We start from the raw sequence: 27,248 nt of genomic DNA on the forward strand, positions 1-27,248 counted from the left end.
TTGTATTTCAGCTGCACTGCACACAGGGATGACATCTAACTCAGATGAAGAAGAATAAATAAAAGTGTCTGTAGAAATTTGATATAATCCAGGTAGGGAGAGGCTCACAGGGTCCATTCATTCGGAATACCCGCCTACAGTTAGATTGGACCAATGAGAGGATCCTCCGACATTTAACCGAGGCTTTTATTTATTTGGCAAGCAGCCGAAGTGAGTCCGTTTGGGAAGACGCCGGGTTTAATTTTTACTATTTATATACTTTGTATGTGTTTTATCAATTCGAATATGGATCCACCCAGCATTCGTAGGTTGTTTTCTGCTTGTGATGTGAACAAATCCGGTAAAATAGAGTACGAGGACTTCACGGTTGTCTGTCGCGAGCTGAACGTGTCCCAAACTGAGATCCAAACTTTGTTCGACAAGTTCGGCGGGGACCAGGACGGATACATCGACTACAGCATGTTTTCATCCAGGTTTCAAGAGGTTTCCGAGACTCTGGATCTGGCATCTTTTGGAGCTGGTTCGTCCCAGAACCAAGCTTGTCCGACGGAAGAGTTTGTCGGCAGGGTTGATGCGGAGTCTCTTCTCTCTGAAAGGTAAACCAACATCCGGCTGACCGCTCCTGTTTACCTTTAGGATTTGGTAGCCAGCAGCTAATGGTGTTGGTTGTCATTCTAACAACTGCTCCGGGACCTGTTGCTGGATGTTTTCCCTCTTTTCATTTGACTGAAACGTGGTTTATTTCAAAGTTATCAAACTGGAATGTCCTTGTAATTTATAAGCTAAAGTTTACACAAAAGATACACGTTACATTAAATTGAATAAAGGTGTATCTTTATATGTTAATGGTTACCTGTAGCTGGCATCTAACTGGTTTATGCAAAGTGGGATTTTTATTTTCGACATACATGATTACTTCTGTATGGAAGTATTACATAACAATGGTATTCAACATAACTGCAAGTTAAACACATGTGTAAGGTTTTCTTCCAGTTATTCAGGCAGATCAAAATACACGCGAACATGTGCTTATTGATGTATATTTTTGCTGCTGTTTAGGTCATATACTACAATATTCTAACAATTATGCCTATAAAGGAGTTACTGAGCTTTATGCAAATCCACCTGCTGCTAAGCCCAATACTGTGATGATAATGGTGATACTGTGTAGTTCAACACATGATAATGTGTTTTGTTTTGTAAAATGTTGTTACTGATAAAGTTGACAATGTTAAAAATCTACATTTTGCTAAAATATTCCTTAAAACGCTGCTTCTAGATACAATTTTGACAATTCACAGAAGCTAGATGTGTGTGAATATTCTGGTGAGTATTTCATACTAGAAACTAGATTTTGGGTAGAGTACAACTGCTAGAAATGTAAGTAACCGGTTTATTACTGACACTAACTGTTTGGCCTTCTCTCACAGTCTCAGAGAGCAGCTGGCGGATCTTTACCAGACCATTCACTCCTCTGCAAACAAAATCCTGCTGCAGCAGTATGAGGAAGTAATTCAATCTCTGATTAGTCTAAACCTGGAAAACAGACTGGAGTGTGAACAACTGGAGACCACTATGAAACGGTGAGGACGATGTGGGGTCAGTATAGTTCAGAACATGTGACCTGGGAAATGGAAGAAACGAATGATTATGAAACATTCGTAAACAATAGGCCACATTACACAAGTTTTTATGATGATGGATACATATAATGTGGCTACAATTTCTGTATTCCAGCAAAAATGGTTAAACATTAATTGTTGGACAGTTTGCTTTTAGTTTCACCCAATCTGTTGAATCATAATTGTGATCAAAGCTTCCTGTGGATTAGTTTGCACTTCAGAGCAGCTGCCCTCTTGTGGCTGTAAACCACAGAGACTTTTACTGTGTAGTTGGCACAGAGAAAAGAGGCTTGACTATAATGTCCATGTAATGTTGTTAATAGTGGTTACTGCTATTCAAACTGAAGAAGCTGAAGAACTATTTTAAATAAAGGTTGTGTTTTAAAGAAGGATGTAAGTGACATAGTATATTTAATCCACTGTTGAATTGCCCTCTTACACCTGGGAATAAACTCAGTCTCAGCTGTTATTGTTTAAACTCTTTCTGTGGTTCAGTAACTACAGGGCATAAGAAAGGTGACATTACTCATTCAAGGAAGAAGGAAGACTTGAATGTTTTGCAATGCCTTGTTATTTTAGTCCTTCTACAAACTGGATACCCGAACTAGTGTACCTATGTTCCCACTCTCATGAATTAAATATAATGTGACAACTTGTCATTTTCAAAAAAGTATGTGTGGTATTATTTATAAATATTACTGACCACTGTTTGCTCACCTGTGAAGGCCGTCCCTCCCTTGACTCGGTCGGTAAATGTGTTGTCTGATGAGAGCAGAGCAGTCACAATGGCAGCAATGAAGACAAGTCAGGTAGCATTTGGCACACTGCGGTGAGGCTGCCAACCAAAAATGTAACATACTTTTCTTTTCAAACAGAGCTGAAGATATGAACAACAGTCAGCTGACAGAACTGGAGGAAGATATTCAGCAGCAGCTTGCCAGAACAGAGGAGAGAGTAAGAGACGAGGTAAGGATGATACATTCAGTATCACAGCAGATGATTGCTCCTGTGATTTACACGTACATGTCTATAGAAAGGGAAATGTATCTAATCAGATAAATTGACTGTCGTAAAAAACAGCTGCAATCAAGCAATAAAAAGCAAACTGAGAAATACAGGGAAAAAAGAGTGCACATTTCTCTTGCCTGGTTTTCGTGAGCTACCTGCATATTTGTGGTGCAGCACACAGCTGCAGGTTACAGGTTTCTCCACAAAGAGTCTCAGTAATGCAGATGAAAGCCTCTCTTCAAGGCCTACTCTGGCCGCGCCTCTTCACTACTTTGGTTTCATGTTTGTAGGAGCGTAAGAAAATGGAAGAAGTAATGGCAAACATGCAGAGGAAGCACAAGAACGAGGTCACAGACCTGCACGCGACAGTGGACAGACTGTTAAAGGTATGTTTCTCAGAACATGCATTTACCATGTAAGAAGAAGTAGACTGAGGAAGATGAAGATTATGTTCTCTAAGATCATAAAAAAGAAGACGCAAGCCAGTGTACCTGGAAAGACAACACATGCGCCTTTGCATTTGCATCAATGGCTCAATTTCTGCTGCAACAGACAGCCATGTTAACACTTTCTCATATTGTTTAGGTAAACTTTCAAAGGGCATCTTTTTAAAGACTACTCAGCCATTGTGAGAGAATGAGTCACTTGATGAATTAGGGATGCAGTCAGTGCAAGACGAAGCATAGAGTGTCATGTTTGATGAGATGCTGTATGTATAGAACTTATGCAATGCTAATGTTAGCTTGTGAACCGTGCTATATTCCATAGTTTGTGCTAAAAATAAAGCTACATTCTTGAACCCAAAGTGTCAGTTTTTACAATGTTTAATACTTTTCTAGTTTTATGTTAAAAACTTGCACTAGCTACAATAATATTATTTGTAAAAAAGTCCTTGTCTCATACACGGTTGCCTAAAACAAAGACCTACATTAGGTAGGTTAAAAAAAGACTTGGCTTTTTCCGTAGCACGCAGATTGAAAATCATTCGTCGAAGTACACATGCTATGTTTAACAATATGAGTGGAAAATCATGCTAAGCAGTGGTATTTTCATAAGTGAGATTAAGTAGACCCTCTTATTGTCTCGACACCATAGAGTAAATTAAACAATGTAAATGCAATAACTGTCGGGCGTAATATTAATTATACAGGTGTGTGGTATGGAATGTGTAGATATTTTTTAGTTTAAAACTGTTTAACAGACTGCTTGTGTAAATGTCTATTCTGAAGAGCCTAGACAACTCTGAATTCAACAATTCAAAGGAGGAGGTGGTCAGGCTGAACAGACAGATCACACATTTCTCACAGGTGAGTTATCTGTTGTGATCATTTTAGTTAAGTCACATGTATGTAGTGTAGAATTGTTCCAGTTATTCATCAAATCTCCCGACAGGAAAACGAGGATCTGCGGGCATCTCTCCTCCAAGCCCAGACAAACGTCGCTGTCCTGCACTCAGAGATGGACAAACTGAAGAACATGTACGCAGACATGAAAGCCCAACATGGGAGGTGAGGCGGTGTCTTTAAACTGGACTCAGCTCGTCAGTTCACACAATGTACCATCCAGCATCCAGTACAACATCTAGTTCATGTGGTGTGTATTTCTTTACAGAGAAACGGATGAATTGAAGAGGATGGTTATAGAATACCAGTCATATGCCAATCAGATTCAGATTCTCCAGTAAGTCTGCTCTACTGTTCCTGATGCTATCTAGTGTGAACATTTAGGTAGTGATTTTTCTTGTGCAGTAATCAAGAATGCAGGGATTTGGTTTGAAAACATTTATAGTAACCATCGTCATTTTAAAGGCTTCTTATACCAAAACTATGCAGAATCTTCAAGAACAAATGGTACATGTTTGTGATTTTCTTGAACACATCATTAGGGAAACGAACAAAAAGCTGTATGACAGTAACGAGGGGCTGCGCTCTGAATTGGCCAGTGAAGTGGTTGCAGCTAAAAGGAGGGTGAGTCCTGTTTTTCTGATACACTGACTTTACATCAGATAGAGACTGACAGTAAACTGCTCTCACTAGTTCAAGTGTTATAAAATAAAAAGTGTCCTCCCTGACATTCCCTAATCTGCTCAACAGCTGTCTCCCCAAAATGAAATCCCAGCCCGAAGGATGAAGCCCCTCCGACAGAGCACACTCAACCATAGCAGGTACATAACGTTCTGTGGATCTGCGGATTGATCTCTGTGAATTAAATTCTCCCAACTAAAGCCAGCGTGTGTGTTGATGCTTTGGTGCAGCACGGAGCCGGATCCCAGCAAAATGACTTACTCTCATGTGGCCACCTGGGCGGATAAGTACCTGGACAGTGGAGTGTCACTGCCCATGGACACGGCTGAGGGCTCAGGCAGTGATTACGACAGCGACGACAGTAGGGGCTCCGTGGAAACTGTGCACCACAGTTACTCCTATGTCCCGCCTGATATGGAGGTAAGGTTCGAATAGTGGCTCATGTAATGCCAGTATGCTGGTGACAACTTTAAATCTATTCACTTTGTCTGTTACAGATATCAGAATTGCAATCTGAAGCCACAGTTTCAGTAGCTCCCAGCAAAGCCAACTCTATTGCATCGTCGCTACGAAGACGTTTGTCTGCATTTTCTACAAAGGTACACAGCTTTTTGATGCATAACAACCTCCATCCCAGTTAGTGTTAAATGCAGGGGTTTGCATTTCACAATTTCAACTAGGGCTAAACGATTTTGGAAAATAATCTAATTGCGATTTTTTTCCTCAATATTGCAATTGCGATTTAATATGCGATTATTTTTTCAAGGTCCTCTTCTCATGTATTTTTCAACAAACACAAGCAATACATAAATCGTGATTACAATCGTGAACCTCGTGAGGTAGCAACAGTAGCGAGGCACGTTCTGCACAATACCTGACGTTGCGCAGCATCTTCCTTTTTAAAGCCAAAATAATTACACACAACTGACGTGCCGCCCCTCTTTGGTACCAAACTTCCAGCCGTGCACTCTTCTGACGAGCCTGAGGCCATTGTGCAACAGGTTCAAGCGCAGCGTTGACTTCTTTCCCTGCCTGCTCGGCTTCGCTCGGCTCCGCTCGGCTTCGCTCGGCTCCGCTCGGCTTCGCTCGGCTCCGCTCGGCTTCGCTCGGCTCCGCTCGGCTCGCTCGCAAGTCACGTGACCAGTCAAATCGCAGCCTTTGCGGTTGGAAAATCTCGTTTTGTCATATTGCGATATTATCGCTAATGCAATTATTCGTTCAGCCCTAATTTCAACTAGAATACATTTAGTTTCAAATGTTACGTTTCTGCACTTCTGACAGTTCGGCTGTCGGGGTATTGATGTGACCCCCAAAACAAATATATGTTAAATAAAAGAGTGATCTATCCTCTGTTTTTAACAGTCCCAACAAAGTAGAATTTGCCTTTTTATTGAATTTCTTTTGTTGAAAAATCTACAAAGATAGTTAATATCATCTGTTAAATGCTGTTCATCCTTTCACAAGTTTCTGTGCTTAGTGCTCATTTTAAAGAGGGATTTTCCACATAAAATTGAGCAAGTTCGTTATCATATGTTTTTTTTCTGAAGCCTTTAGAAGCGAACATAGAAGAAAGTGCAGGACCGGCTCCAATGTACCGTCTGGTGTTAGCCGGAGACGCAGGAGCGGGGAAGTCCAGCTTCCTGCTGCGACTGACACTCAACGAGTTCAGGGGAGACATGCAGACAACGCTGGGTAAGAGTCAAAGAAATTACATCACATGTTATGGAATAAATTCTTAATTTCAGATGTTTAAATCAGCTTTTTCGGTTCTCAGGAGTTGACTTTCAAATCAAGAGGATGCTTGTAGATGGAGAGAGGACAAGCCTGCAGATCTGGGACACAGCCGGGCAGGAGAGGTATTGTGCTGACTCAACAACATGTTGGGTTTAATGACTCAAGAATGGGAAAATATACAATAGTAAAAACTGCGTTTCTTTTGACTGTAGGTTTCGTAGTATTGCCAGGTCCTATTTCCGTAAAGCTCATGGAGTCCTGCTCCTTTATGACGTCACCTCAGAAAGCAGCTTCCTGAACGTCAGAGAGTGGGTGGATCAGATTCAGGTAACAGTGGAAATGTTGCATGAAAAGTCAAATAGTGACACCACCTAATATATTAAACATTTTCCTTTGTTTTTATACAGGATTCAACCGAGGAGAAAATCCCCATGTGTGTTATTGGAAACAAGGTGGACCTCCGAGAGCAGCTTCCAGAGGGGAGCTGTGTGAGCAGTATTCACGGAGAGAAGTTGGCCAAGGTGTGTAACTGTTCATTTCATCTGATTAGACAGTGTTTATATAGACACCCAGCCTCCCGGGTGTCTAAATAAACTGCCTTCAGTCAGGTATGCCGATGATTTGCTTATAGGCATACGGCGCCTTGTTCTGCGAGACGAGTGCCAAAGAGGGAACCAACGTCGTGGAGGCGGTGCTTCATCTAGCCAGGTAGGAGGCCAGAGAGAGAGTTTGAGCTTTCCCTTAACAAACCATGGCAACACTTTGACTCCGCCTTTTGATTCCCACAGAGAAGTGAAGAAAAATGTCACACTGAGGCGGCAGTCAGATTCTCAGGTCAGACTGAGTGCAGCCAGCCCGAAGAAAACGCTCAATGCCTGCTGCGGACTGTAGACGGTTATCTGTAGATGTGCTGTGTATAAGTGATTTCTATTTTGTGATGTTTTGCTACATATTTTAACCTTTGAAATATTTAACTCTTCAGCGTTAAATATCTTTTTTGGAAATATTAATTACCTGATCAAAATCAGTATTTCTAGGGTTAAAAAATTGCACATGTAAAATATTAATGCGCAGAAAGAAATCATGCTTCTATTTTTATTAGATTTTATATTTATTTGGTAGTAATGTCTTTTTATGAGGTAAATAAATAACATTCCTGAGATCCTGATGAAATTCAAGTGTGATAGTTGTTAAAGGTTTTGTAAGACCGGAACAATATTTGTAGTATTTTTAAATGAATGCACTTTTTCCATTTGAGACCAAACTTGGTTCTTGAGAAGTAAAGAAATAAAGACTAAATTGATTTTTCGTAATGTTTTATTAAGCATAAGTGTAAGCAAGATTACATTCATTCATTGGAGCACTGATCAAATATTTCTCAAAACTTGGATGTTGCAAATATCATTCCTTAACTTGTTTTAATTGTAGTTTTTAGAAACAACTTTTGAACATCTGTGATACCAGAATATTTTCCAGGACCCTTTTCTCTTTCTTGAAGTTACAACCAAAAATGTACTCCCTTTTCCAAATAAAAGCAGACACCACTGAAAAGATGCCTGTTTAAAGCTTCTGTATTTTAAATAAGCAGAACTCTCTGCTGGTATTTTCTCAATGCTTAACTATATTTTATTTCATATTTACTTTACAATTCTTTAGAGAAACATTTTCCTACTATAAATACAACTTTAGGCTGCCATGCAAACCTTCTTGTGTCATCGCAGTATAAACTCTTTTAAGATGAACAGACAGAAAGAGGACTGAATATCCTCCTCATCATCATCGTAACGTGCAAACTGCGGACGCTTTCAGTTTCTTGCAGTCAGAATCAATGACGTCACTAAGCTGCCCAAGGCCACAACCAGAGCTCCGAGTATAAACTTCCAGGAAATTCCCTAAAACACAACAACAAGGTCAGTCAAAACCCAGGGTGTTTTTCAAATCAGAATAAAACAGAGGAAGAAGAACTTCTGTTGTAACTCACAGAGGGCTTCTTCTTAGAAGGGATCAGGAAAGGCGTGATGTTTTCTCCAAGCATTGCTGCTGGTTTAGATTTCCATTCCTGAGTATCTTTGCCTCCTGACTGCCTTCTGACCAGTTTAGATAACTCTGCATGGATCGCCTAAAGAAGAAAAATTATGTTTAAAGTGCTGCAAAAAAGCTGATACTTGTACAGTAGATCTAATGCTGGAAATAAGAAAAATGTGAAGTTGCAGTTCTGAAAATATCCAGCAGGTGAGAGCAGAGGACTGAAACACAAAGGCTTACAAAGTAGAAAACAAATCCCATGCATTTTTTTGCTTACACATTTCAATTTCAACTTTCGTCCTATGTGATCAGGCAAATTACATGACAGCATATTTTCTTAATACTTTCATTATACTTAATACTTGTAATTTGTCATACAATCTAGTATAATAATAAATACAAAACAATATATCTTGTTTACAGTAAATAACTACATTTGCTTCCTATGTTTGTGATCACCTAACACAATGCAGTACAACATCTTTCTCACAGAGCATCTAAATCAGTATTTAATCCAGCATTGAGAGTGTGTAATTACCAAAGCAGCAGATATTTTAGTTTGGTCTAGACAAGACCAGACATTTTTACTTATGGCAGTGTTCCCTATGGGTCAGGTCACTGTAACATTGGCAAACCATGCCGTAAACGGCGGAGAGAAATATACTCCTCACACGTTGTTTACCCTACAAAATAAAAAACCAGGCTGCAGTGAACTTAAATAATGTTGATAAACTGAGATTGTTGTGCTGTGATAAAATGTCCATCAGAGAAGCTATCCCAATCATAGTGTGGAGCCGATACTGCATATCTGCCAGCGATACTCTTCTTACTCCACTATTTCATTGGGGGGCACAGGGCATTAAACTGACAATATGCAGCTCATGCATGTGTTATTTTTAGATTTGCTGGACGGATCTAAACAGTGTGGTCACATCTGTGGACTGACTGATGTGCAGTTTGCCAGATAGACAAACCACACAAACAAGACAGAACAGGCCTTCAACTGAAGTAGTTCACCGGGGATTCAAGGCATGTCTTTTCTCCAGGCTTACGTGTGAACGCAGTAATGTTGTGAAGCGGTGTGAACTTAATGAGGTGATAAATTATATTCCTCATCTCTCATTTGGATTTCACCTTTGTCCTTTAAGAGGTGGATCAACTCATTTAAGAATTGGATGTTTCAGCATTTTCTAAACATGTTTATGTTATTCATTTTTGGAATTAAAGCACACATTTAGCGACAGCATTTGTTTGTAGTGATTGGTTGATTTAACTTTTGGCCCTGTGTGTGAAGGATTGACCGGCAGATTTGAAAGGAAGGTGAAAGGGCCAGTTCACACATACAATCTCACCTTGGTGGTTGGCTCCAGTTTCAATGCCCTTTTTAGCACCTCCATCGCCTCTTTGTATTCACCCATGTCTGACAAAAGCTGAAAGAGAAAACTGTACAGTGTGAGCAGTGCTTGTAGAGACATACTCATAAACAGGCAGAGAACAGATAGCAATAATTTAGCAGCTAGTTCTTCCTCAAATAATATAAAATCTTATCCCATGGGCCCACACCTTTCCCGCCCTGAACAGGGACTTGACGTTGTTTGGCTCCAGGGTCAGGACTTCCCGGCTGCTGCTCAGCGCCTCCTGGTACTGCTCCAGTTTGATCTGAACGGTGGCCAAATTGTTCAAACACTTCACCCGGTAGTCACGCACCTCCTCCTCCTCCGTCTTCACACCGCCGTTGCCACCATCTGTAGAGACGGACACATAACCTCTGACATCTGCTCTGCTGGGGTCGTGATTCTCTTGACACAACAACACTTTGACAGAGATGAGTAATCTAATCTTGCAGAGGACCTATACTTACATCTTTCACAATATAGGAAATATCTCAAAGAGAAACTCCCACTGGGCGTCATTATAAGGAGCGTTCATATTCAGTTTCTATATCCAGCTGGATACTGTATCTCTGTCCCTGCTGTAACCACCGCATGGGTTCATCATTAGACCCAAACGTGTCCAGCACAATGCAGTAGTGACCCGGATAATGAGCACTTGTTAGTGCAAAGGAATTTTTAAACTTGGCCCTGAGAATGAAGTGAGGCAAATGTCAGCAGCTCTGGGACCCCATCTGGGTGAATGCAAGTCATTTTAATCACACAAATTATTTCTAATTTACAGTGCAATTTTTTCCAGGTTAGAATCTTTAAAGGAACGTGAACTGATTTTGAAAACATGGAGGCAACGACACTAACACAATATCATCAACATTAGCAGGGATCTGAAGTTGTGTTTCTGGCCCCAATAATGACCTTAAGCTCACTATTGTTGAAAGGATGGGGACTGCAAAGTTAGGTGGTGATTATTTTTGGGTTAGCACTAAGAATGACAATGACTCAATCTTTAATTAATAATGTTAATTGGTTCAGCTTTAGGTTCCATATCTAAACAGCTCTTTCTGGATCTAATATCTTCTCTATCTTAAGAGCTATATTCAAAACGTTCATTAAGCCATTAAGCAAAATATCAAGGATGTCATCTATCAGTTTGAATTGCAGATTACTATTCTGATTTAATATGTTCAAAGCATTAATATTAATATTATAACCTTTTGAAAACCAAACTAATATTCATGTTTTTCTGCCACATCTTATCACCATGTCATTCCTGTTTTCTTTCTTTAGTTTTTTGGTATCCCCCTCCAGATTTAAGAAGCAAATTCTGAAGTGGTTAAAATGATTTAGACTAAATCCTTACTAACGTTGTTTTATTTACTTCATTGCCATTTGAACACAGTAGCTTGTGTGCACATGACATTAAAGCCTTAAACCTTCATAAAGACAGTTACCTGTAAAAACCTCTGTTAAAAATATGAGCAGAAAACTGAGACTGATCACGTCTAATGTTTATGTGAGTGCATGATTAGCTGATTACTGGTTAATCAATTAGAGTGATTTATAAGCTCTAAGCATCATGAATAATATTTTTAAATGATAAGTCTGATGGGTGCAAAATGACCCAAAAAAGGCTTAAGCTGTTGATGTCTCTGCTTCATTATTATTATTTTTCTCTGGTCATCTTCTCATCCACTAATTCCCTGATCTCGATGCCCTGATAAGCTCTCTCTTGACTGAGCTCACTCTCTGCTCCACCATCATTGATGCATTATGAAGCACTCCATGTTTTTCTCTTCATTGTTCATTCACATTTCCCTCTCGGGCCCACCCTGCCTCGTCAATGATTAGAGGGATTAAGGAGGTGGAAATAATATTAAAGTTGATTAGCTTTGATTATGCAAAAATAATTAAGCCAAAAGATGTATCATGGCACTGGACTCAGATAGATGTTGCTCTGCAAGGTTATTGTGTGATTAGTGTGATGGCAGATTGGAGGAGAGCATTTATCAGTTATGTAACTTTGGACCAAGATTAATGTGGAAGTGTTTGAGGTCTCTATGAAATACTGTGTTTTTATGTTTAGGATGTATGTGCGCCATCTTTTTCTGTTATCTATTTCCATTTGTAACTTTTTCCAAGAGGTAATGCTCAAACTAGAATACTACAACCTTTTTAAGCGGCAGTATTGAAATGTTCTTATGAATACATTTGGGTTTAGCTTCTGTTTTACCTCTGCTGCGCGTGGTTAGCACATCCAGAGCCATACTGTAGGCTCTGGCAGCCATGCTGTATTCCTCCCTCTGGAAATGAAAGTTTCCTCGCTCTCGTTTTTGGTTGCCGATGCGGATGCGGTCGGCGATGGGCAGAATCAACGGGTCCGGTTTCTCTCTGAAGTCCAGCAGCTGGAGCTGGTAGAGTAAAGGAGCCCATGATGGGATATCAGTCTCCCTGCACATAAACAAAGATAAAATATATCATCACTATCATCATAGGGCAAAGAGTAGAAAGAGCCAAGATACCCCAGAAACACTCTGATCACTGAACGATAATTTAAATCAGTGAATACGTCAGTTTTTGCCAGCTTAAAGAAGAGCAGGAACAAGCTGGCCAACATCCTGCAAATGGGATGGTCCTGTTTAGAGTACAGAAGATTGTTTAAAGGTGTTAATTGATTAAAAACTAAGAAAACCTCAAGGAGAACAATTCCTTGAAGTTCATCAGAAGGTTTTCAATTTGGTCTCAAGTTTAAACTCAGTCTACTGGATAAGCCATACATTTTTGAGGTGTTTGGGGTCACACAGCCTTCCATCAAAAGCATCCAATCATATAAATACAGACAAAATTGTTATATTCAAATACAGGTGGTTATATAAGATATGGGTAGGCTGTGGCGCAGTGGGGTAGTGCGCTGATCTTCAGATCAGGAGAACGCTGGATCCATCCCCACTGCAGTCAGCATGTTGTTGTGTCACTGGGCAAGACACTTCACCCTAAATTTCTCCTGTGGGGACTGCCCACAGTATTGAATGTATGTAAGTCGCTTTCAATAATAGTATCTAACAAATGACATGTTATCTATTGTTATACGCAAAGTGAAAGTAAACAGAGTTGTTTATGATATATTTGTGTTTTTTCCGCTGCTTTCTGTATGAATAACATTTCCCTATATCCAACAGCTTACAGATCAACGCTTTTAAAAGAGTGACTCTGGCTCATTGAAAGCAGACAAGGATTTGAAACTGGTATGAACCTGTGAGACGCCGACGGCTTCAGCTCACTCAAGAGTCACTCAGAAGGAAAGGTAATTTGGTTTTCAATCATCCGGCTCCTGTGACCACATGGCACACAATGGTCCATTATCAGTTACTCTGTGGAGGCTCTGGTTCCAAAGGTGTGTGTGTGTGTGTGTGTGTGTGTGTGTGTGTGTGTGTGTGTGTGTGTGTGTGTGTGTGTGTGTGTGTGTGTGTGTGTGTGTGTGTGTGTGTGTGTGTGTGTGTGTGTGTGTCTGTGTGTGCGTGCGTGCGTGTGTGCGTGCGAGCGTGTGTGTGTGTTTGAGTGTGAGACAGAGAAGAAATGAATGCAATGACAACTGTATGAAATGAAACTTTTTTTTACAGAATAATGCATGTGTCAAACTACATAAGAAACATTAAACATACAAACACATTAATCCTTGTTGGTTTTTTCAGTAAATAAAACGTAACACTCCCTACAAAAAAGGGAAGTATCCTATCAGTTTAATGAACTCACCCCATCTGGTGACTATATTTGCCACACAGAGATAGTACTGGGAGTTGCGTCAGACCCTGAATTATTCAAACCGGTTTTGTCAATGAAACAATTTACGTCTAACAGAATTAGTTGTATTCCCAGTTACTGTGAGGCTGTGTCAGCAGGTGGGATCAGATTACCCTTTCACCTCTTCTCTCCAGGGAGCTCGTCCTCTGTCACAGGAGTGTGAACCCTGCAGCTGAGCCGAGCATCAGAAACCTGAGCCCTGTCCCTGCGCTCAGGACTGGAGGAAGTAGCCTTCAGAGACGTTATCGCTCAGGACCTCGATCTGAATAAGTAGATGCAGGTCTTTAAATAGCCGATCTTAACTATTTTTGATGGCGGCTTTTAGGCCTGCAGACTTGTTTTTGCGTACCACTGCATGTTTACTGAGGGTCAGAGACGAGGAAGTTCAAAAAAAGAAGACAGTAGATTTTTTTATGTAGGACATACAGCACATGGCTTAGGCAGCACCAGGTCATGTTGGTCTTTTTAAACAGGCCTCATACTGTAAATTATTTATGAATTACTTATCTGCAAATATTACACAACATTCTGAATGCTGCGTATTATGTAACTGTGTGTGGCATATAACAACAATAAACACAGCGCACCGACTACTGTCATGCCTGAATCCAGATTGGACTTCTCTGAATTCACCTCTGAACCCACTTTTGTTTTTAAGTTACTGAATAACACACACTTAAGGTCTGAGCAAGCACATATTAGTTTTAAACAGGTTAATACTGAGCTTGGGTTCTTCATCAGAGCAGATGGAGTGAAATAACAGACCTGGCTCTGTAATGCTTCAGATGACACGTATTGTCTATACACTATTTCCTAATTTTTGTCTGACATTGTGACAATGTTTGGTTTGTAAATAACTCAGCAGCAAAAGTCCTTACTCATTCATCATTTTTTTCATGCAGAAGAAACACACCCACTGCTGCTAATGACTCACACAGATAAGGACACATTAGATGAGAAATGGTGAGTCATTCCTTATTAATGGATGCAGGCACAGCCGCTATAGATGTGACTGTACAAACAAATTGTGCCATATCAAAGCATCATGAATCCCGAATGAAGTTTTCCTACAAAAGAAACACAGGTCACTAACATTGACTGCTCACTGCCTGACAAAAAAGCTATTCTTCACATGCAGGATTCAACAGGTGAGCTTTGCAGCAGCAAATACTCAGTAAGCTAAACAACCGTACAGGAGAAAGAGTGAGGATCCATGTCTAAAACAATGAAAAATGCAAATCAATGAGTGGAGCTCCCATCATGAGCATTGAACAAAACTGGCATGCCTGGCAAGCTGTGGAGTGTAATCTGAATATGCAGTGCGCTGACAGATCTATAAGGTTTACGGTGTCATGTGGGTCACCGGTGATTAGCACCAAAGCAGCATGCTGCTGTGCTAAGCTCAGCCAATGAGCCCCCAGGGCCTGATTAGTGCAAACAGGAAGCAGAAGCTGGTCAGCGGGGTAAGATCCCGCCGCAAGATTACAATGAAATCTGAAACTGCAACTTTAACCTCGGTCCACATCCCTACACTGAGCTGCAGAGCCAGCCTCCCTCCTTCCATCATCACACAAACATGAATATATGGACGGCATATTGAGGTTTGTTTCCATATATTTTCTATTAAAATATTTTCTTGAATTATTGTTTTCAACTTCTTTTAGGTATTTTCAAGACTAATATACCAGACTCAAATTCTCGTTAAAGCTGACCACCACTGACTAATGAGTTGAACCAGCGTGACGTTGTAGTAACACCAAAAATCCCTTCCTGTGTAGACAACTGTGCATTTAATTTCAGAGATACAGTATATGAAATTGGAGCAATTGTATGTTTGTTGTAATTTTTAGCCATTACTATGAATTTAAAAAATGAATACATATATATATTAAATATAAATAACTCCAATTGTTTTTGTGTTTCAACTTGCTCATTTCTTTACCATGTGTTTTTGACATGCCAACAATACACCAACAATATCTGATTGCTGTCGGACTGCTGCTAGTGTAAACTCAAGCTTTAATTTCTTTCGTTTCTTTTGCAGAAGAATGACCCGAAGAGCTGCCTCCTGACCCAAACCAGAAGAAAGGTCAGCAAAAAGAGCACAGAGAGTTGTTTAGAGGATCTGAGCCTTCAGCAGGAAGACAGAGCCTTAGGGCAGAAGAGGGCTGAGCTGACTTTAAAATATGAGACATTTGCTGAGGCAGCAGCTCAGACAACTCTGTGAGACAGAAACAGGTTCAGGTGGCTGAAAAGAATCATGCATACAGACGTTATCAGCCCACATTCATTTCATGTTCACTGCAGGAAACCATGCAAACATACTGTAAGTTACTATTGAGAAGTGAACAATATTGTTGACAAATAATCAACACGAGTTGTTTTATTGTAACCATAATATGTCAGAATTATCATGAAGCCACATTCAGAAATGATTATCTTAGCTTGGCATAACAAAGAAAGTGAATAATTGTATTTTACAAAACTATTCATTTAGGAGTTATAGTTTAGTCAATCTCATTCACATTTTACACGATTTTGTAATTCTGCTGCATCACCAGGCCTACGTTAAATAAACTGCTGAAAGAAGGTTAGAGGTTTCAAACCAGGCTAGATATATAGTCTAACTTTAACAAATAAAGGTTATATAACTCCTTATATTATTATAATATAATACTATAACAATCACATTCTATAAACACTGAGAGTATTAGTAGCTAGAAAGAAAAGCATAGATTCACAGGTATCGTCTTACACATTTCCCTATGACCTTCTACAAAAATAACAAACTTCCTAACAGAAATTAAACAAATATCTAATCTAGAAAACTGGGGAAGCCAATCACTGTTTCCCGATGGGCAGAGCTTTATTGTCTGACGTTCATGCTTCCACTCTTCTTGTGTTTGTATGAATGAGGTGATAAGGACGACACGCTTTTCCCTCCTGTGTCATGAGAAGATATGCATTCATAATAGATTGATTTGATACATGTGTTGTGGCTTAGCAAACTTCCTCATTAACGTGTATGATAGCGTCTCTGACTCACGCTGTTATCTATTGAGCATGCCCTTCGACGCCCATAATGAAAGGAAAAACTCCCACAGAGGGAAAACAGTGGTCACTTTGACGTCATGCTCTCTGTTTCAAATGATGGAAAGGCCAGCGATGTACCTCAAATGGGTTCCTATGGTTACTACCTCAGATAGTGCACTAATATACCGTGATAAATGTGGTGTGCAGCTTGTATGATAATACCAAATCCAAGAGGATTTATGAGGTTTTTGATTTTTTTACAGCAGAAACAGGTCTGCTGCTGACGTTAAGTGTTTGTCTGTTTTGACTCTTGGGTGGACACACGGCACCAATGCAGCCGAGCAAAGGAGCTTAGCTTTAATCCTGGTATGGTGAGACGTCACAGCTGTTTTTTCCTCGCTTGCTGCCATTCTAGTTAATTTGCAGCAAAACAGGCTCCTGGTACAGCCGCAGATCTAGAAACTAACAGTGTAAAGCCTTTCAGCTGCTGCCTTGGCATGTGCTTTCCTCTCCTTTCTGTTTTTATTTCCTCCTCCAGCAATGTGCCAGTGAAACTGTGCTCACAGGGATCAAGGGCAGCTACTGCCTACATCCTGACTGCTGAGCTGCTCAAAAGTCCCCATATAATCTACAGCAGATTTCCTTAGCCTGTTAAAATGAGTCCAATCTCAGCCCTGGACTACCTGCAGGGTATGGAGTGGCTGTTTAATAGCAAGGATGTGCAGTTGCCAGGCCATTTCAGAGAGACTCTGGTTACACAACTTCATTAAACCAACTTTAAGTAGGAAAACGCAGTAGTTACCTTCAGTAGGAAGGATTTTGACAATCTTAAACATGAAGGCGTGAGAACAGAGACATGTGAAAACACCATTAAAAGGTACATTCACACAGTTTACATTTTCTGTTTCCGCTCCTTTGTCAGTATCTTTGAGCGGGAGCTTTATGGCTGATAAAACATTTGTAACACTGATATAGAAAAAGTGTTAAAACCTACCTTGTTTACACTAACGTTTAATATGTATTTGTTTAATTATTTTCAGATGGTTTTTTTTCACATACCCTGTGATTTTCTATGAAAAATACAAAGAATGTGCTTTAATGGCAGCACTACTGTCTTTCAATGGGTTGTCTCCCTATAGTGTCTATTGATGAAAAATATGCAGAACACCAGTAATCAAACACTGCTAATAAAAATCCAACAATAACTCAAAAAGTTCTTAAATCAGCTACTATTTCATCTAATCTTTCACAAAACTTCACAAATCTTGAACACATTTGAATCAAATTTTAGCCCATGTTTGGTCTCCACCAACTCCAAAATAATCTGGGTCTTCAGATAGACTTTCCTCACCAAACATTTGTTGACTTCCTCCCTCTGCTGTTCCATACAAAGTGTGATCAATGATAAATACGTTTAAACATCAAGCTCATTTTCTAACAAATGTGTTAAGTATTGTTTCAAATCTAAATAAAATCTAAGAGCTAATTCCTCAATTGAATTAGACCGATTTCAGATGTGAGCTTCCACAGTGAATGAGTGAGGGAGGGAAGTTCAAAGCTTTTAAACTAAATCTTTCCTTTGACTCACAGGTGAGTGTGTAAAGTTTCAGATGTTGCCTTATGCAATGATGTGAAACCTCTCACATGTCTGGTCTCTGATGTGTCGCAGCATATAATATCGAATAATTCCTCAAAAAAGTAAAAGCTGTTGGTTTGCATCAGGGTGGATGAGAGCAATCTGTCTTACACAGAAATACATCACCTGAGGTCGTTATCTAGAATATCAACCTCACTGTTAACTGTGGAGGAAATCTTATCCCAGGATTGACTCTTAATCCATAGTCAATCAATAGGAACAAGCAGACGTCTCAGAGGCGTCAACAGTCAGGTCAAGTGGCAAATTCTCATGCAGCCCCGGGGAGGGAGGTTTAGTTCAGCTTATTCTCCGCGAGGTAAAGGTGAAGCTGTAGTTAACGGCAATGACAGCTCGGTTCCTTCTTTGCAAAGACATTATGTCCACTGATTATACAAACCGAATTGTTCCCAGTCTTGGATTTCACTTGTGAACTTCAAAGCTTTCTAAGTGACGAGCCAAAAATCCTGCTCTTTGAAAGATGAAAGTCCTCCTCTTCCATTACGGTTATACTTCACATGAAGGTCTTCCTACTTCAGTGGACATATGAATCTCTCAATGTTGCAAGGGTATGTTTATGCTTTCTGTTATGACGAGCAATTTAATTTGCATTTAGATCAAAGATTTATTTTTTCCTCAAGAGTGTGATTTGGAAATAAAATGTAGGTTGAAGCTTCATTATCATTCAACAAGGTTGCTGTTTGCCTCCCTCTGTGGTTACAGAGTTGTGAACATTTACGTTTGTGATCACATGCTGCTCATTGCTTTATGTATGACATTCAGGTGGCGGAATAAATGTCATAAAGAGATATGGATCAGAAATTAATTTCCCTTCTAAGTCCGAGCTGTCACGCATGCATGTGCCAAAACCAGATAACTCCCAGCGAGAAAATGTCACACTGTCGCAAATCTCATTTTGCAAAATGAACGGACAGCATTTATCGCACTCCTCTTACTGATTATATAATGACATGTAAATGTAAAACCAGCAAAGGCACCTGTACAACTACACCTGGCTAAGACCTTAATACTCATCATATCTGAAAAGAAATGAACAAGCACATAAATGTTCTGCACATGTTGATTTTTCTGAAGTTTTGTAGTGTGTGTACAAGAACATCATCATTAACATTAACTGTCGCCCTCCTGCCATATTGCTGTCTACTAGGAAAATATGACTGCCCCGATGAGTGTGTGTCTGTTATCCAACCAATAAAAATCCTGTTTCCTTTCAGCAGCAGACAGCTTAACCTGCTTGTGCAGCCTGTGAATCAATAGCAGCACACTGAACTCCTGACTTATTAGTCAGATTGTCACAGAGAAGCAGCCGGCGTCTGCTGGCTGCGGAGAGCAAATGTAGCAAGGGCCATTAGCGCGATTCTTCAGTCTCTCACCGACGGCTGTGTAGAGCTATAAGACCTGGAGCATCAATCATGTAAAAGAGCCACATTTCTTAGGAGGAAGGGCTTGAGTTACTTGACCAGAGCCTGTGGCAATGGCATAGGTCACTCTCAGCACAGAGAGCTTAGAAAGCGACACAGGCAGCACATTTGCAAGACATTTACTTTATTGACAAACAGATTTATTTTTCTTGCACAGACAATGCACTGTTTTGCTACACATAAACTCAGTTGTATTATCCTTCACCATCTGGCGTGACAATATGAAACATTACAGCATTAATCCCATCAATGCTTTCAAACAACTGGGCTTCTTACATTTATAATGAGATCTACTTAGTTAATCCCTTCAGCTTAATCACTGCGCTTCTGATTTTACTGTGAGGACGTCAGTCATTCACTTGTGAATATTTTGAACGTCTATTGTGTGTGCATGAGTGTGTCTGTGTTTCTGTTATGTGTGTGACTGCTGCAGACGACTGATGACGTCTCAGCGAGATGAGTCACGCTCCACGTCCATACTGACGTCACAGCTTCATCCTGACACAGACACAAAAACACACACACACACACACCAGTGCCACTTGTCACTTTGCTACAGATCTTTTTCCTCCGGGCCTACAGACAGAGTCCTTCACCTCAGATCCCTCTATAGCAGCAGCACTTAACTTGTGTCCACGTAAGGTTTTTTCCCTTAGATACACATTTGTCGCTACTTCATGTAACATTAAGCAGATTAACCTGTCAATACAGACCCGTTACAATCTGTATGAGTGTGTTGTAGCGTCAACAGTGTCTTCACTACCCCTTTTGCTTCAATTCTACTGGTAAACATAAACTGGTTTCATGATGCCCAGAAAGTCGGTCTGTTGCATTCTCTTGTAGTTTGTGTATCTAAATTATAAAGTCATAATAAGTTACTTCTCTGAGCCACAAATGACGTGGGGGACTGGGTGGTCCTGAAACTCAAAGACCCCAGAAACAGCTTTTGTTTTTGAGCACTAACGAGAGAGATGGAAAGCAGCTATGAACACAAAGCAATGGGTACATAATACCAGAGGGTCGAGGAGGGTGTATGCTTGAAAAAACGTAATCATCATCGTAGGCAGAAGCGTTGGCTGTTGTCAGCGGGTGACACACAAAAATAGGTCAAATGTGTCTAACTGAACACGTGCAGCATCTTTTAACTTAATGAAAACATATTGAAGTAATTGTTAAAAGATTAAGCAAGGCTACTGTCATGCTAGCAGCTGTTCTAAGACAGCAGAATTTGATCTACATGCTAAAGTCAGCATGCTAACATTACATCATTACTAAAATGCTGTTACTAAGCAGAGTGCGATGTTTACTGTGTTTGCAAGCAAATATTTGGAGACATTTAGGACTAAACACAGGTAGTGTCGTTATTTCTGCAGAAATTTGGTCGTCCACATATGCGTATATGTAGATAGAGCTACATCAAAGTTTTTTGAACCAAATTTTGTTGGCATCTGTCCAGCTATTGTCCAGACATTTTACTAAAAGTCAAAAATGTCAACCTCATGGTAGACGAAAATGTGCGTTACAATCCAGTAAATAATTCTCTGGAAACCATGAATATCATCACAACATTTTTTGTAAGGTATCAGAGTTAGAGATTGTGGACCACTTAGAGCAGGTTTGGGAATGGCGTGCTTTCATATTCTAATTTGGACAAGTCAGATACATCCCGCAGGTAACACACATTGCCTACCTGTTAATTAGCACATTGTCTCACTTTTGAAACCTGTTTTGTGAAACCATCTATTCATGCTATAGTAATCTCTCTCTCTCTCTCTCTCTCTCTCTCTCTCTCTCTCTCTCTCTCTCTCTCTCTCTCTCTCTCACTCTCTCTCTCACTCTCTCTCTCACTCTCTCTCTCTCTCTCTCTCTCTCTCTCTCTCTCTCTCTCTAGCTGTGTTCATTCTGCACAGGAGGCATCTGTGATTTAGAGGAGTGCCGGTCATAGATAGGAAAGGTGCTAGTAGAGCTGATGTGCCACCTTCTGTGTGTCCTACTTTAAATGCCCACTTTTGAAGAAAGGATCATGTTGCAACATTGTTGTCATACAACACATCCCAGTTAGAGACACAGTGGACGAGGGGGGATGTCAGTGAAGCGTGACAGTGGTGTCAGTTTCTTGGTACAGAAGGCAAGTTTTGACATCAACTCATTACATGTCAGAGGTGAGGTTAGGACAGCATGTCACATTTTCAGATTTAAATCCTTGCAAGACAACAAAGGACCTGTTTTACTTAAGTGGAGATATTTCATTTTTGGGTTCCAGCCACTATTTTAACAGCAGCTGAGATGATGAGCACAAAGAGAGACTGGTTAATCAGCTAAAAAAGAAAGTCATCATCTCAAAGGAAAGACAAAGTTAGTATTATAAATACTTTTACTTTGGAAAGTACAATACTAGACTTTTACAGTGACTTTTGGTAATGGAGTATTTTTATGTTGTGGTATTGAAACATCTACGTGAACTTTGTGTTGTTTGTGACTACTAGCGCCGCTCTGGTGTACTATTTTAACCATTTTGTTTGTCATGCATTTAAACAAGCTCTGGGGCACCGCAATACACAGTCCTCTGGACAGCAGCTTGACTTTAATATGCTGAACAGCAATTGGTAATAATAATGCACAAAGAACAAAATATGAAAATGAATTGGTCTAACTAGTTAACATAAATGTAAAAAAAGCAGGATTCACCATATTTAAAAAGTCAATACAGTAATATATGAAGTAATATGGCTCTTGTTCCACAGATTGTGCATCTTACCTGTATCTGTCGTGTTATAATTTGTTTTTGTTTGTTTTGCTGGTACGTAAATTACAACGGGAAGCGGTTTGAATTGTTTTGACTAATGTCCTGTTTGCTCTCATCTTTTGAAAACACTTTGAGTTTGAATTCTACTGTAATCTCCCAGTATCTGTCATCATTTCTTTTAGCAATGCTAAAGGGAATGATGGCATTCCAAAAGATGGAACAAATACAGACTAAAATGTATGAATGATACAATATTATTCCTCACCTAAAAACATTCTAGGAAGCTCTCACCAGTGAAGTGTTCATGTATTATAAATCCTCCACCAAGTTTTATCTGGTCTGAAACACACTCTACCTAAAATGTAATAAAGGCTCTAAAAAGGTGCCATTTCACTTTCAGGAGATTTACTGTCTAACTAAATACCCCTTACCACAGAAAGCAGAAGTAGATATAACTGAGTGCAGTGCTATATTATGAGACTGTGTCGATGAAAGAGATAAGCTTGCAGCAGTAGGGGAAAAAGGTAAACATCCAGGGAGATTAGATGAGGTACATGCACAGTTCAAACACTGAGTGGCAAAATACGGCTGCAGTGCCAAAACAACCCACCATTTAGTTTTCAGAGGGAAAGCAAAAAGTCTATCCTGTTCACATTTAATTCAGACGTTTCTTTTTAGCTTTAGGTCAGCACATAAAGCTTCAAACTAATGTGGCTGTGGATGTGGCAAACAGGAGAGTGCATGCTGATTGAGAGCTAAGCCTGATGTTATCTGGAGCGTGCTACAGCTGTCGGTGCTTGCTGGCCTGCTCCTGGAGCGTGAGGCCTGGGTGTGGTTTATTGTAAGTCTGCTGTGTATACGTGCTGGGAAAGAGACACACAGAGCCCAAAAGCTACAGTCAAACTTGTTTAGGTCATGTGACTATGAAATCAGTTGTTACTGAAAAACTTCACTGTTGATGACAGTACAACAAAAACACTTCATACTGGTATCAGTAACTCCACAAAGTAACTTGCAACAACAATGTGGAGGAGAGTGATTCAGATTCATCAATGTGTTTTCCACAATTCTCAAAGGTCGCATTATTCATTTGACCCAGGTGGTTGTACAGAGTGAGTCATGCTACCTCAAGCAGAGAGAGGAACTCCACCTCATAGATTTAATGTGTGGACAACATGCCTTATGTATCTGCAGACAGGGGAGGAGGGCTCGTGTGCATGAAATTGACAGACACCAGTTCAAGTCTGTGGTAAGTGAGTCATTGTACTTCTGCAGCGGCGAGTGTATGTAATGGAAAGCAGAACTGCCAGTTCTTGCTGTATCGTGTTTCATTGGGTGATAAGCACGGACAATGTTTTGTAAAAAGAGGAAAAACACACAAACATTAATTACAACTCAACCAGACCTTCTGTCAAATAAATCAATGACATTTCTCACATTTTTCAAGAATCTTACTCATTATCAGACATGAACCCATTGATCCTGTGTCTGTGATCTTTTATCAAGTGGCCTCTTTGCTCTGTGTTTCTCTCAACCTGAAGGCCTTTCAACTCTGAAAAATGTCACTGTTACCTTTTTCAGCTGCATTCCCCGCAGGATATGGGTGCGCCTCAGAGGCCACAGGGAGAGGCCTCCACACCTGCCAACTTTTCAAAAGCGTCACCAAAGATTCACATTGTGCACATTCCAGGAAAACGGTACAATTGTCCAAGCATGTTATTTGAGAGTTCTGGGTTATTAGTTGATATTGTGTGTTAAACATAACACCTGCACAGCAACTTTTTCGCACTGGAGGTTTTTTAGGTAAAATTATAGTTTTGTTTTTGCCCTGAAGACATCCCAGTCTGGATCGAAACATTAAGTGATAAAATAGTAACATAAAAACATCATAATGTGTTGATCAAACGTTTTGGTCAACAATAAAGCCCTGATCACAGTGAGAAATATCACTAGGAAAGAGACATCAGCAAAACATTGTTTTCCTATGGTATGGCGCACTTGGTGTGTGCTCGTCTCTTGCTCTGCGCATCAAGTTCTTTTACTTTTGAAGCATGTTTTCAACGTGATTAAAGTGCACCACACATCAACGCACTCTTCAAATCCAGCAGTGACTCAGTCAGTAGGGGCTTGGACTGGGAACCGTAGGGTCGCGGGTTCAAGTCCCCGAACAGACTTGAAAATATGGAAGGTGGACTGCTACTTGGAGAGGTCCCAGTTCACCTCCTAGGCCCTGCTGTGGTGTCCTTGAGCAAGGCACCGGACACCTCCAATTCCCCCCCTCCCCATTGCTCCCCGGGCGCTGCACAATAGCTGCCCACTGCTCCTAGTACTAGGATGGGTTAAATGCAGAGGACAAATTTCACTGTGTGTGCTCTGCTGTGTGCATGTATGTGACCAATAAAGAGGGTTTCATCCTCCGATTCTATCTATCAAATAGAAACATGAGTAAAACCTCACACCTCAATGTATTTACACCTTTACTATTTATATTAACGTCAGACACTCTCCATTATTTTCTTGCACAGTTTGAAATCATGGCAGCCCGACAAAACCAAACAAGATCACATTCAATGCACAGACTGTAAATAGATGATGAACATTAGGCAATATCCACCACTCTTCAAGGTTAGAGTTAGTTAAGTACTTTCCCATGAACTAAAGACTCCCTTGACTTGCTCCAACCTGCCTCTGTAGCCTACTGCCAGATCAGTCACCCTGGCGATATCAAGGCCCCACAAAAGCCAACAAGCCAACTCGCCCGGGGTCAAAGAAGGATATTCCTTTTTCTCACCTCTGCCACAGTAGGACTTTTTTGTTTTCCTCACTGCAGAAACAAATAATGATAGCCATCTGGTGTTGCTCCAAAGTGCATTTCCCTGACCATCAGGTTATTTGTGATTATCAACGATATTTGTATATGGTTTTAACTGTCTGCAGGTTATCTGATCAGTTCAGTCACTGTAGGTATTTGTCCACGTTAATCCATGTGGGATACACAAGGGTTCAATTTGGGGTCAGGTACAGTTTTTTCAGTAAAAATGTACAATACAAATGAGTTTTTCCTTACTTCACCTTACACCTAGCAAATATGCTGAGCTGACCACACTGCTAATATGTCTTCAGAACAGGAAATAAAACACTATTTCTAATATTTTATCCAATGATATTTCAGAGTTCCTCTCAATGGTGTCAGGCAAATGTACTAAGTTAACAAATATGGTGTTTTTTTAAAATAAAATAAAAACCAAGTTGAGGCACTTTGCTTGCACAACTGACATAAAGGACGAATATCCCCTAAACAACCACAACTGAATATAAAAAAAAGTATAACTAACCTGACACTCATTTTGCCAGATACTGTACATTGAGTCCTTTGTGTACAATGCTACAATGTGTCCAATGAGAGATTCAGTTTGTTTTTTTACTCCCCTCCACCATAATATTTGTGACAGTTACCAATTACTAACTTGTGATTCATTTATGCTGATTTAAGAGCCTTTGCTTTAGTTATTTTTTATGACCAAATACACAAACACAATCATGCTGTTCATCATTATCTTTGCGTCCCAGAAGATGCATGTGAATCAGATAAATATAAGCTTCTTTAAGTAAATAAACTTGAACTTTAATGTTAATCAGAAATATCACACAACCCTCTCGGGACATCTTAAGGCAACAGTAGGATGATTAATGGCCTGACACTGTTCATCTGGACTTGGATTAAACAATTAATATTTTGTTGAAACATCCCACAGGCTTTACTTACTCCACTTCAACATGTGCCAGTGACGTAGTCTTCATTCGTGCCAAGTGTAAAAGTACACCAACACCTTCGCTGCCAGCGCCGGGATTTAAGCTTCTGTTGATGTTTGCCAACAACCAGCCACTGTAACCTCACAGTGGTTCACAGTGAAGAATGGTTGTGGGGGTCTGCCTCCCTGCTAGAGGGCACCTAATCAGTTCCCGGGAGGCAAACTGGCGTCTCATCAGATACCAGTCTACGCTCTGTACTTGTTCCAGTTGGGGATTTAAACCAGCAACCCTCCAGTTTCTAAGTCCCAACAGACTGAGCTACTGCCGCCCTAACAAAGGCCTGCACTGCATATAAAGGGGATCAATTAACTATGCTGCTTGTTTGTTAAGTTTAGCTTTAGTCAGATAATAAAGCATCTGCCAGTGACTCTGGGGTCGTGAAGAGCTGGTGAGACAGCCCCCCTGGAGGTTTATGAGTGTTAAAGTTGTGTCTGTCCAGAGATCAGCAGACATTGCTTCTGATTATGACCTGCTGACTGAAGGGAGTACTGTGTGTCTCGGACTTAGTAGTGTGTCTCACTTGGGAATAGCTTTGACGTAAGCAGCAGGTCCTCATAAAGTCATGCGTGATGTCTTTCGTCACATCTCCACTTTTCAAGGCTTTATTTCACAGGGATAGACCTCAGTGTTTCTTTCTTACAGTCCATTTAGTCCAAACCAGCGTGTCTGTTTCAATCAATTGGGTTCATGCTCCAGACTTTTCACAGGGTTTTATTAGCCTCACAGCCACCTTTTTAAGGAGTTGCAGCTCTGATTACATCCGACACCACAGCTAGGCCATCACCCACACACCAATCTACAATCCACTCCACTGAGCTGTGTTGAATCATACTGTCTGACCAGCTTCGCACACTGTTCTGATAAATAACTGTGACGTGCTCTTAGCAACCCTGTTTCCAACATGCGACTGGCAGAGTTCAACAATGCATCCGCCAGAAAACAGAGAGAGGTTAATGAGATTTTCCCTCATCGTGCCTCT

General features: G+C 40.3%; 2 protein-coding genes across 2 annotated transcripts in view; one reads left to right on the top strand and one right to left on the bottom strand.

Moving 5' to 3' along the window:
• rasef2 (RAS and EF-hand domain containing 2) lies at positions 1–7,687 on the top strand. Its single transcript, XM_063876290.1, has 17 exons — positions 1–596; positions 1,431–1,583; positions 2,498–2,588; positions 2,921–3,016; positions 3,860–3,937; positions 4,023–4,138; positions 4,242–4,310; positions 4,516–4,597; positions 4,724–4,794; positions 4,885–5,074; positions 5,152–5,253; positions 6,202–6,346; positions 6,429–6,510; positions 6,601–6,715; positions 6,796–6,909; positions 7,020–7,096; positions 7,177–7,687. The coding sequence occupies exons 1-17, from the start codon at positions 265–267 to the stop codon at positions 7,277–7,279; spliced, it is 2,016 nt and encodes a 671-aa protein (XP_063732360.1). The 5' UTR covers positions 1–264; the 3' UTR covers positions 7,280–7,687.
• The window catches only part of fkbp16 (FKBP prolyl isomerase 16), a 23,767-nt gene continuing 4,206 nt past the window's right edge, over positions 7,688–27,248 (bottom strand). Inside the window, exons 4-8 of the mRNA XM_063876303.1 lie at positions 12,035–12,252; positions 9,977–10,158; positions 9,766–9,843; positions 8,370–8,507; positions 7,688–8,280 (exon numbers count right to left, since the gene is read on the bottom strand). Of these exons, the coding sequence (XP_063732373.1) occupies positions 8,194–8,280; positions 8,370–8,507; positions 9,766–9,843; positions 9,977–10,158; positions 12,035–12,252 (703 nt within the window). The 3' untranslated portion in view covers positions 7,688–8,193. The remainder of the gene's footprint in view (positions 8,281–8,369; positions 8,508–9,765; positions 9,844–9,976; positions 10,159–12,034; positions 12,253–27,248) is intronic.

Source organism: Eleginops maclovinus, chromosome 2, assembly GCF_036324505.1.
Source record: "Eleginops maclovinus isolate JMC-PN-2008 ecotype Puerto Natales chromosome 2, JC_Emac_rtc_rv5, whole genome shotgun sequence".
Lineage (NCBI taxonomy): Eukaryota > Metazoa > Chordata > Actinopteri > Perciformes > Eleginopidae > Eleginops > Eleginops maclovinus.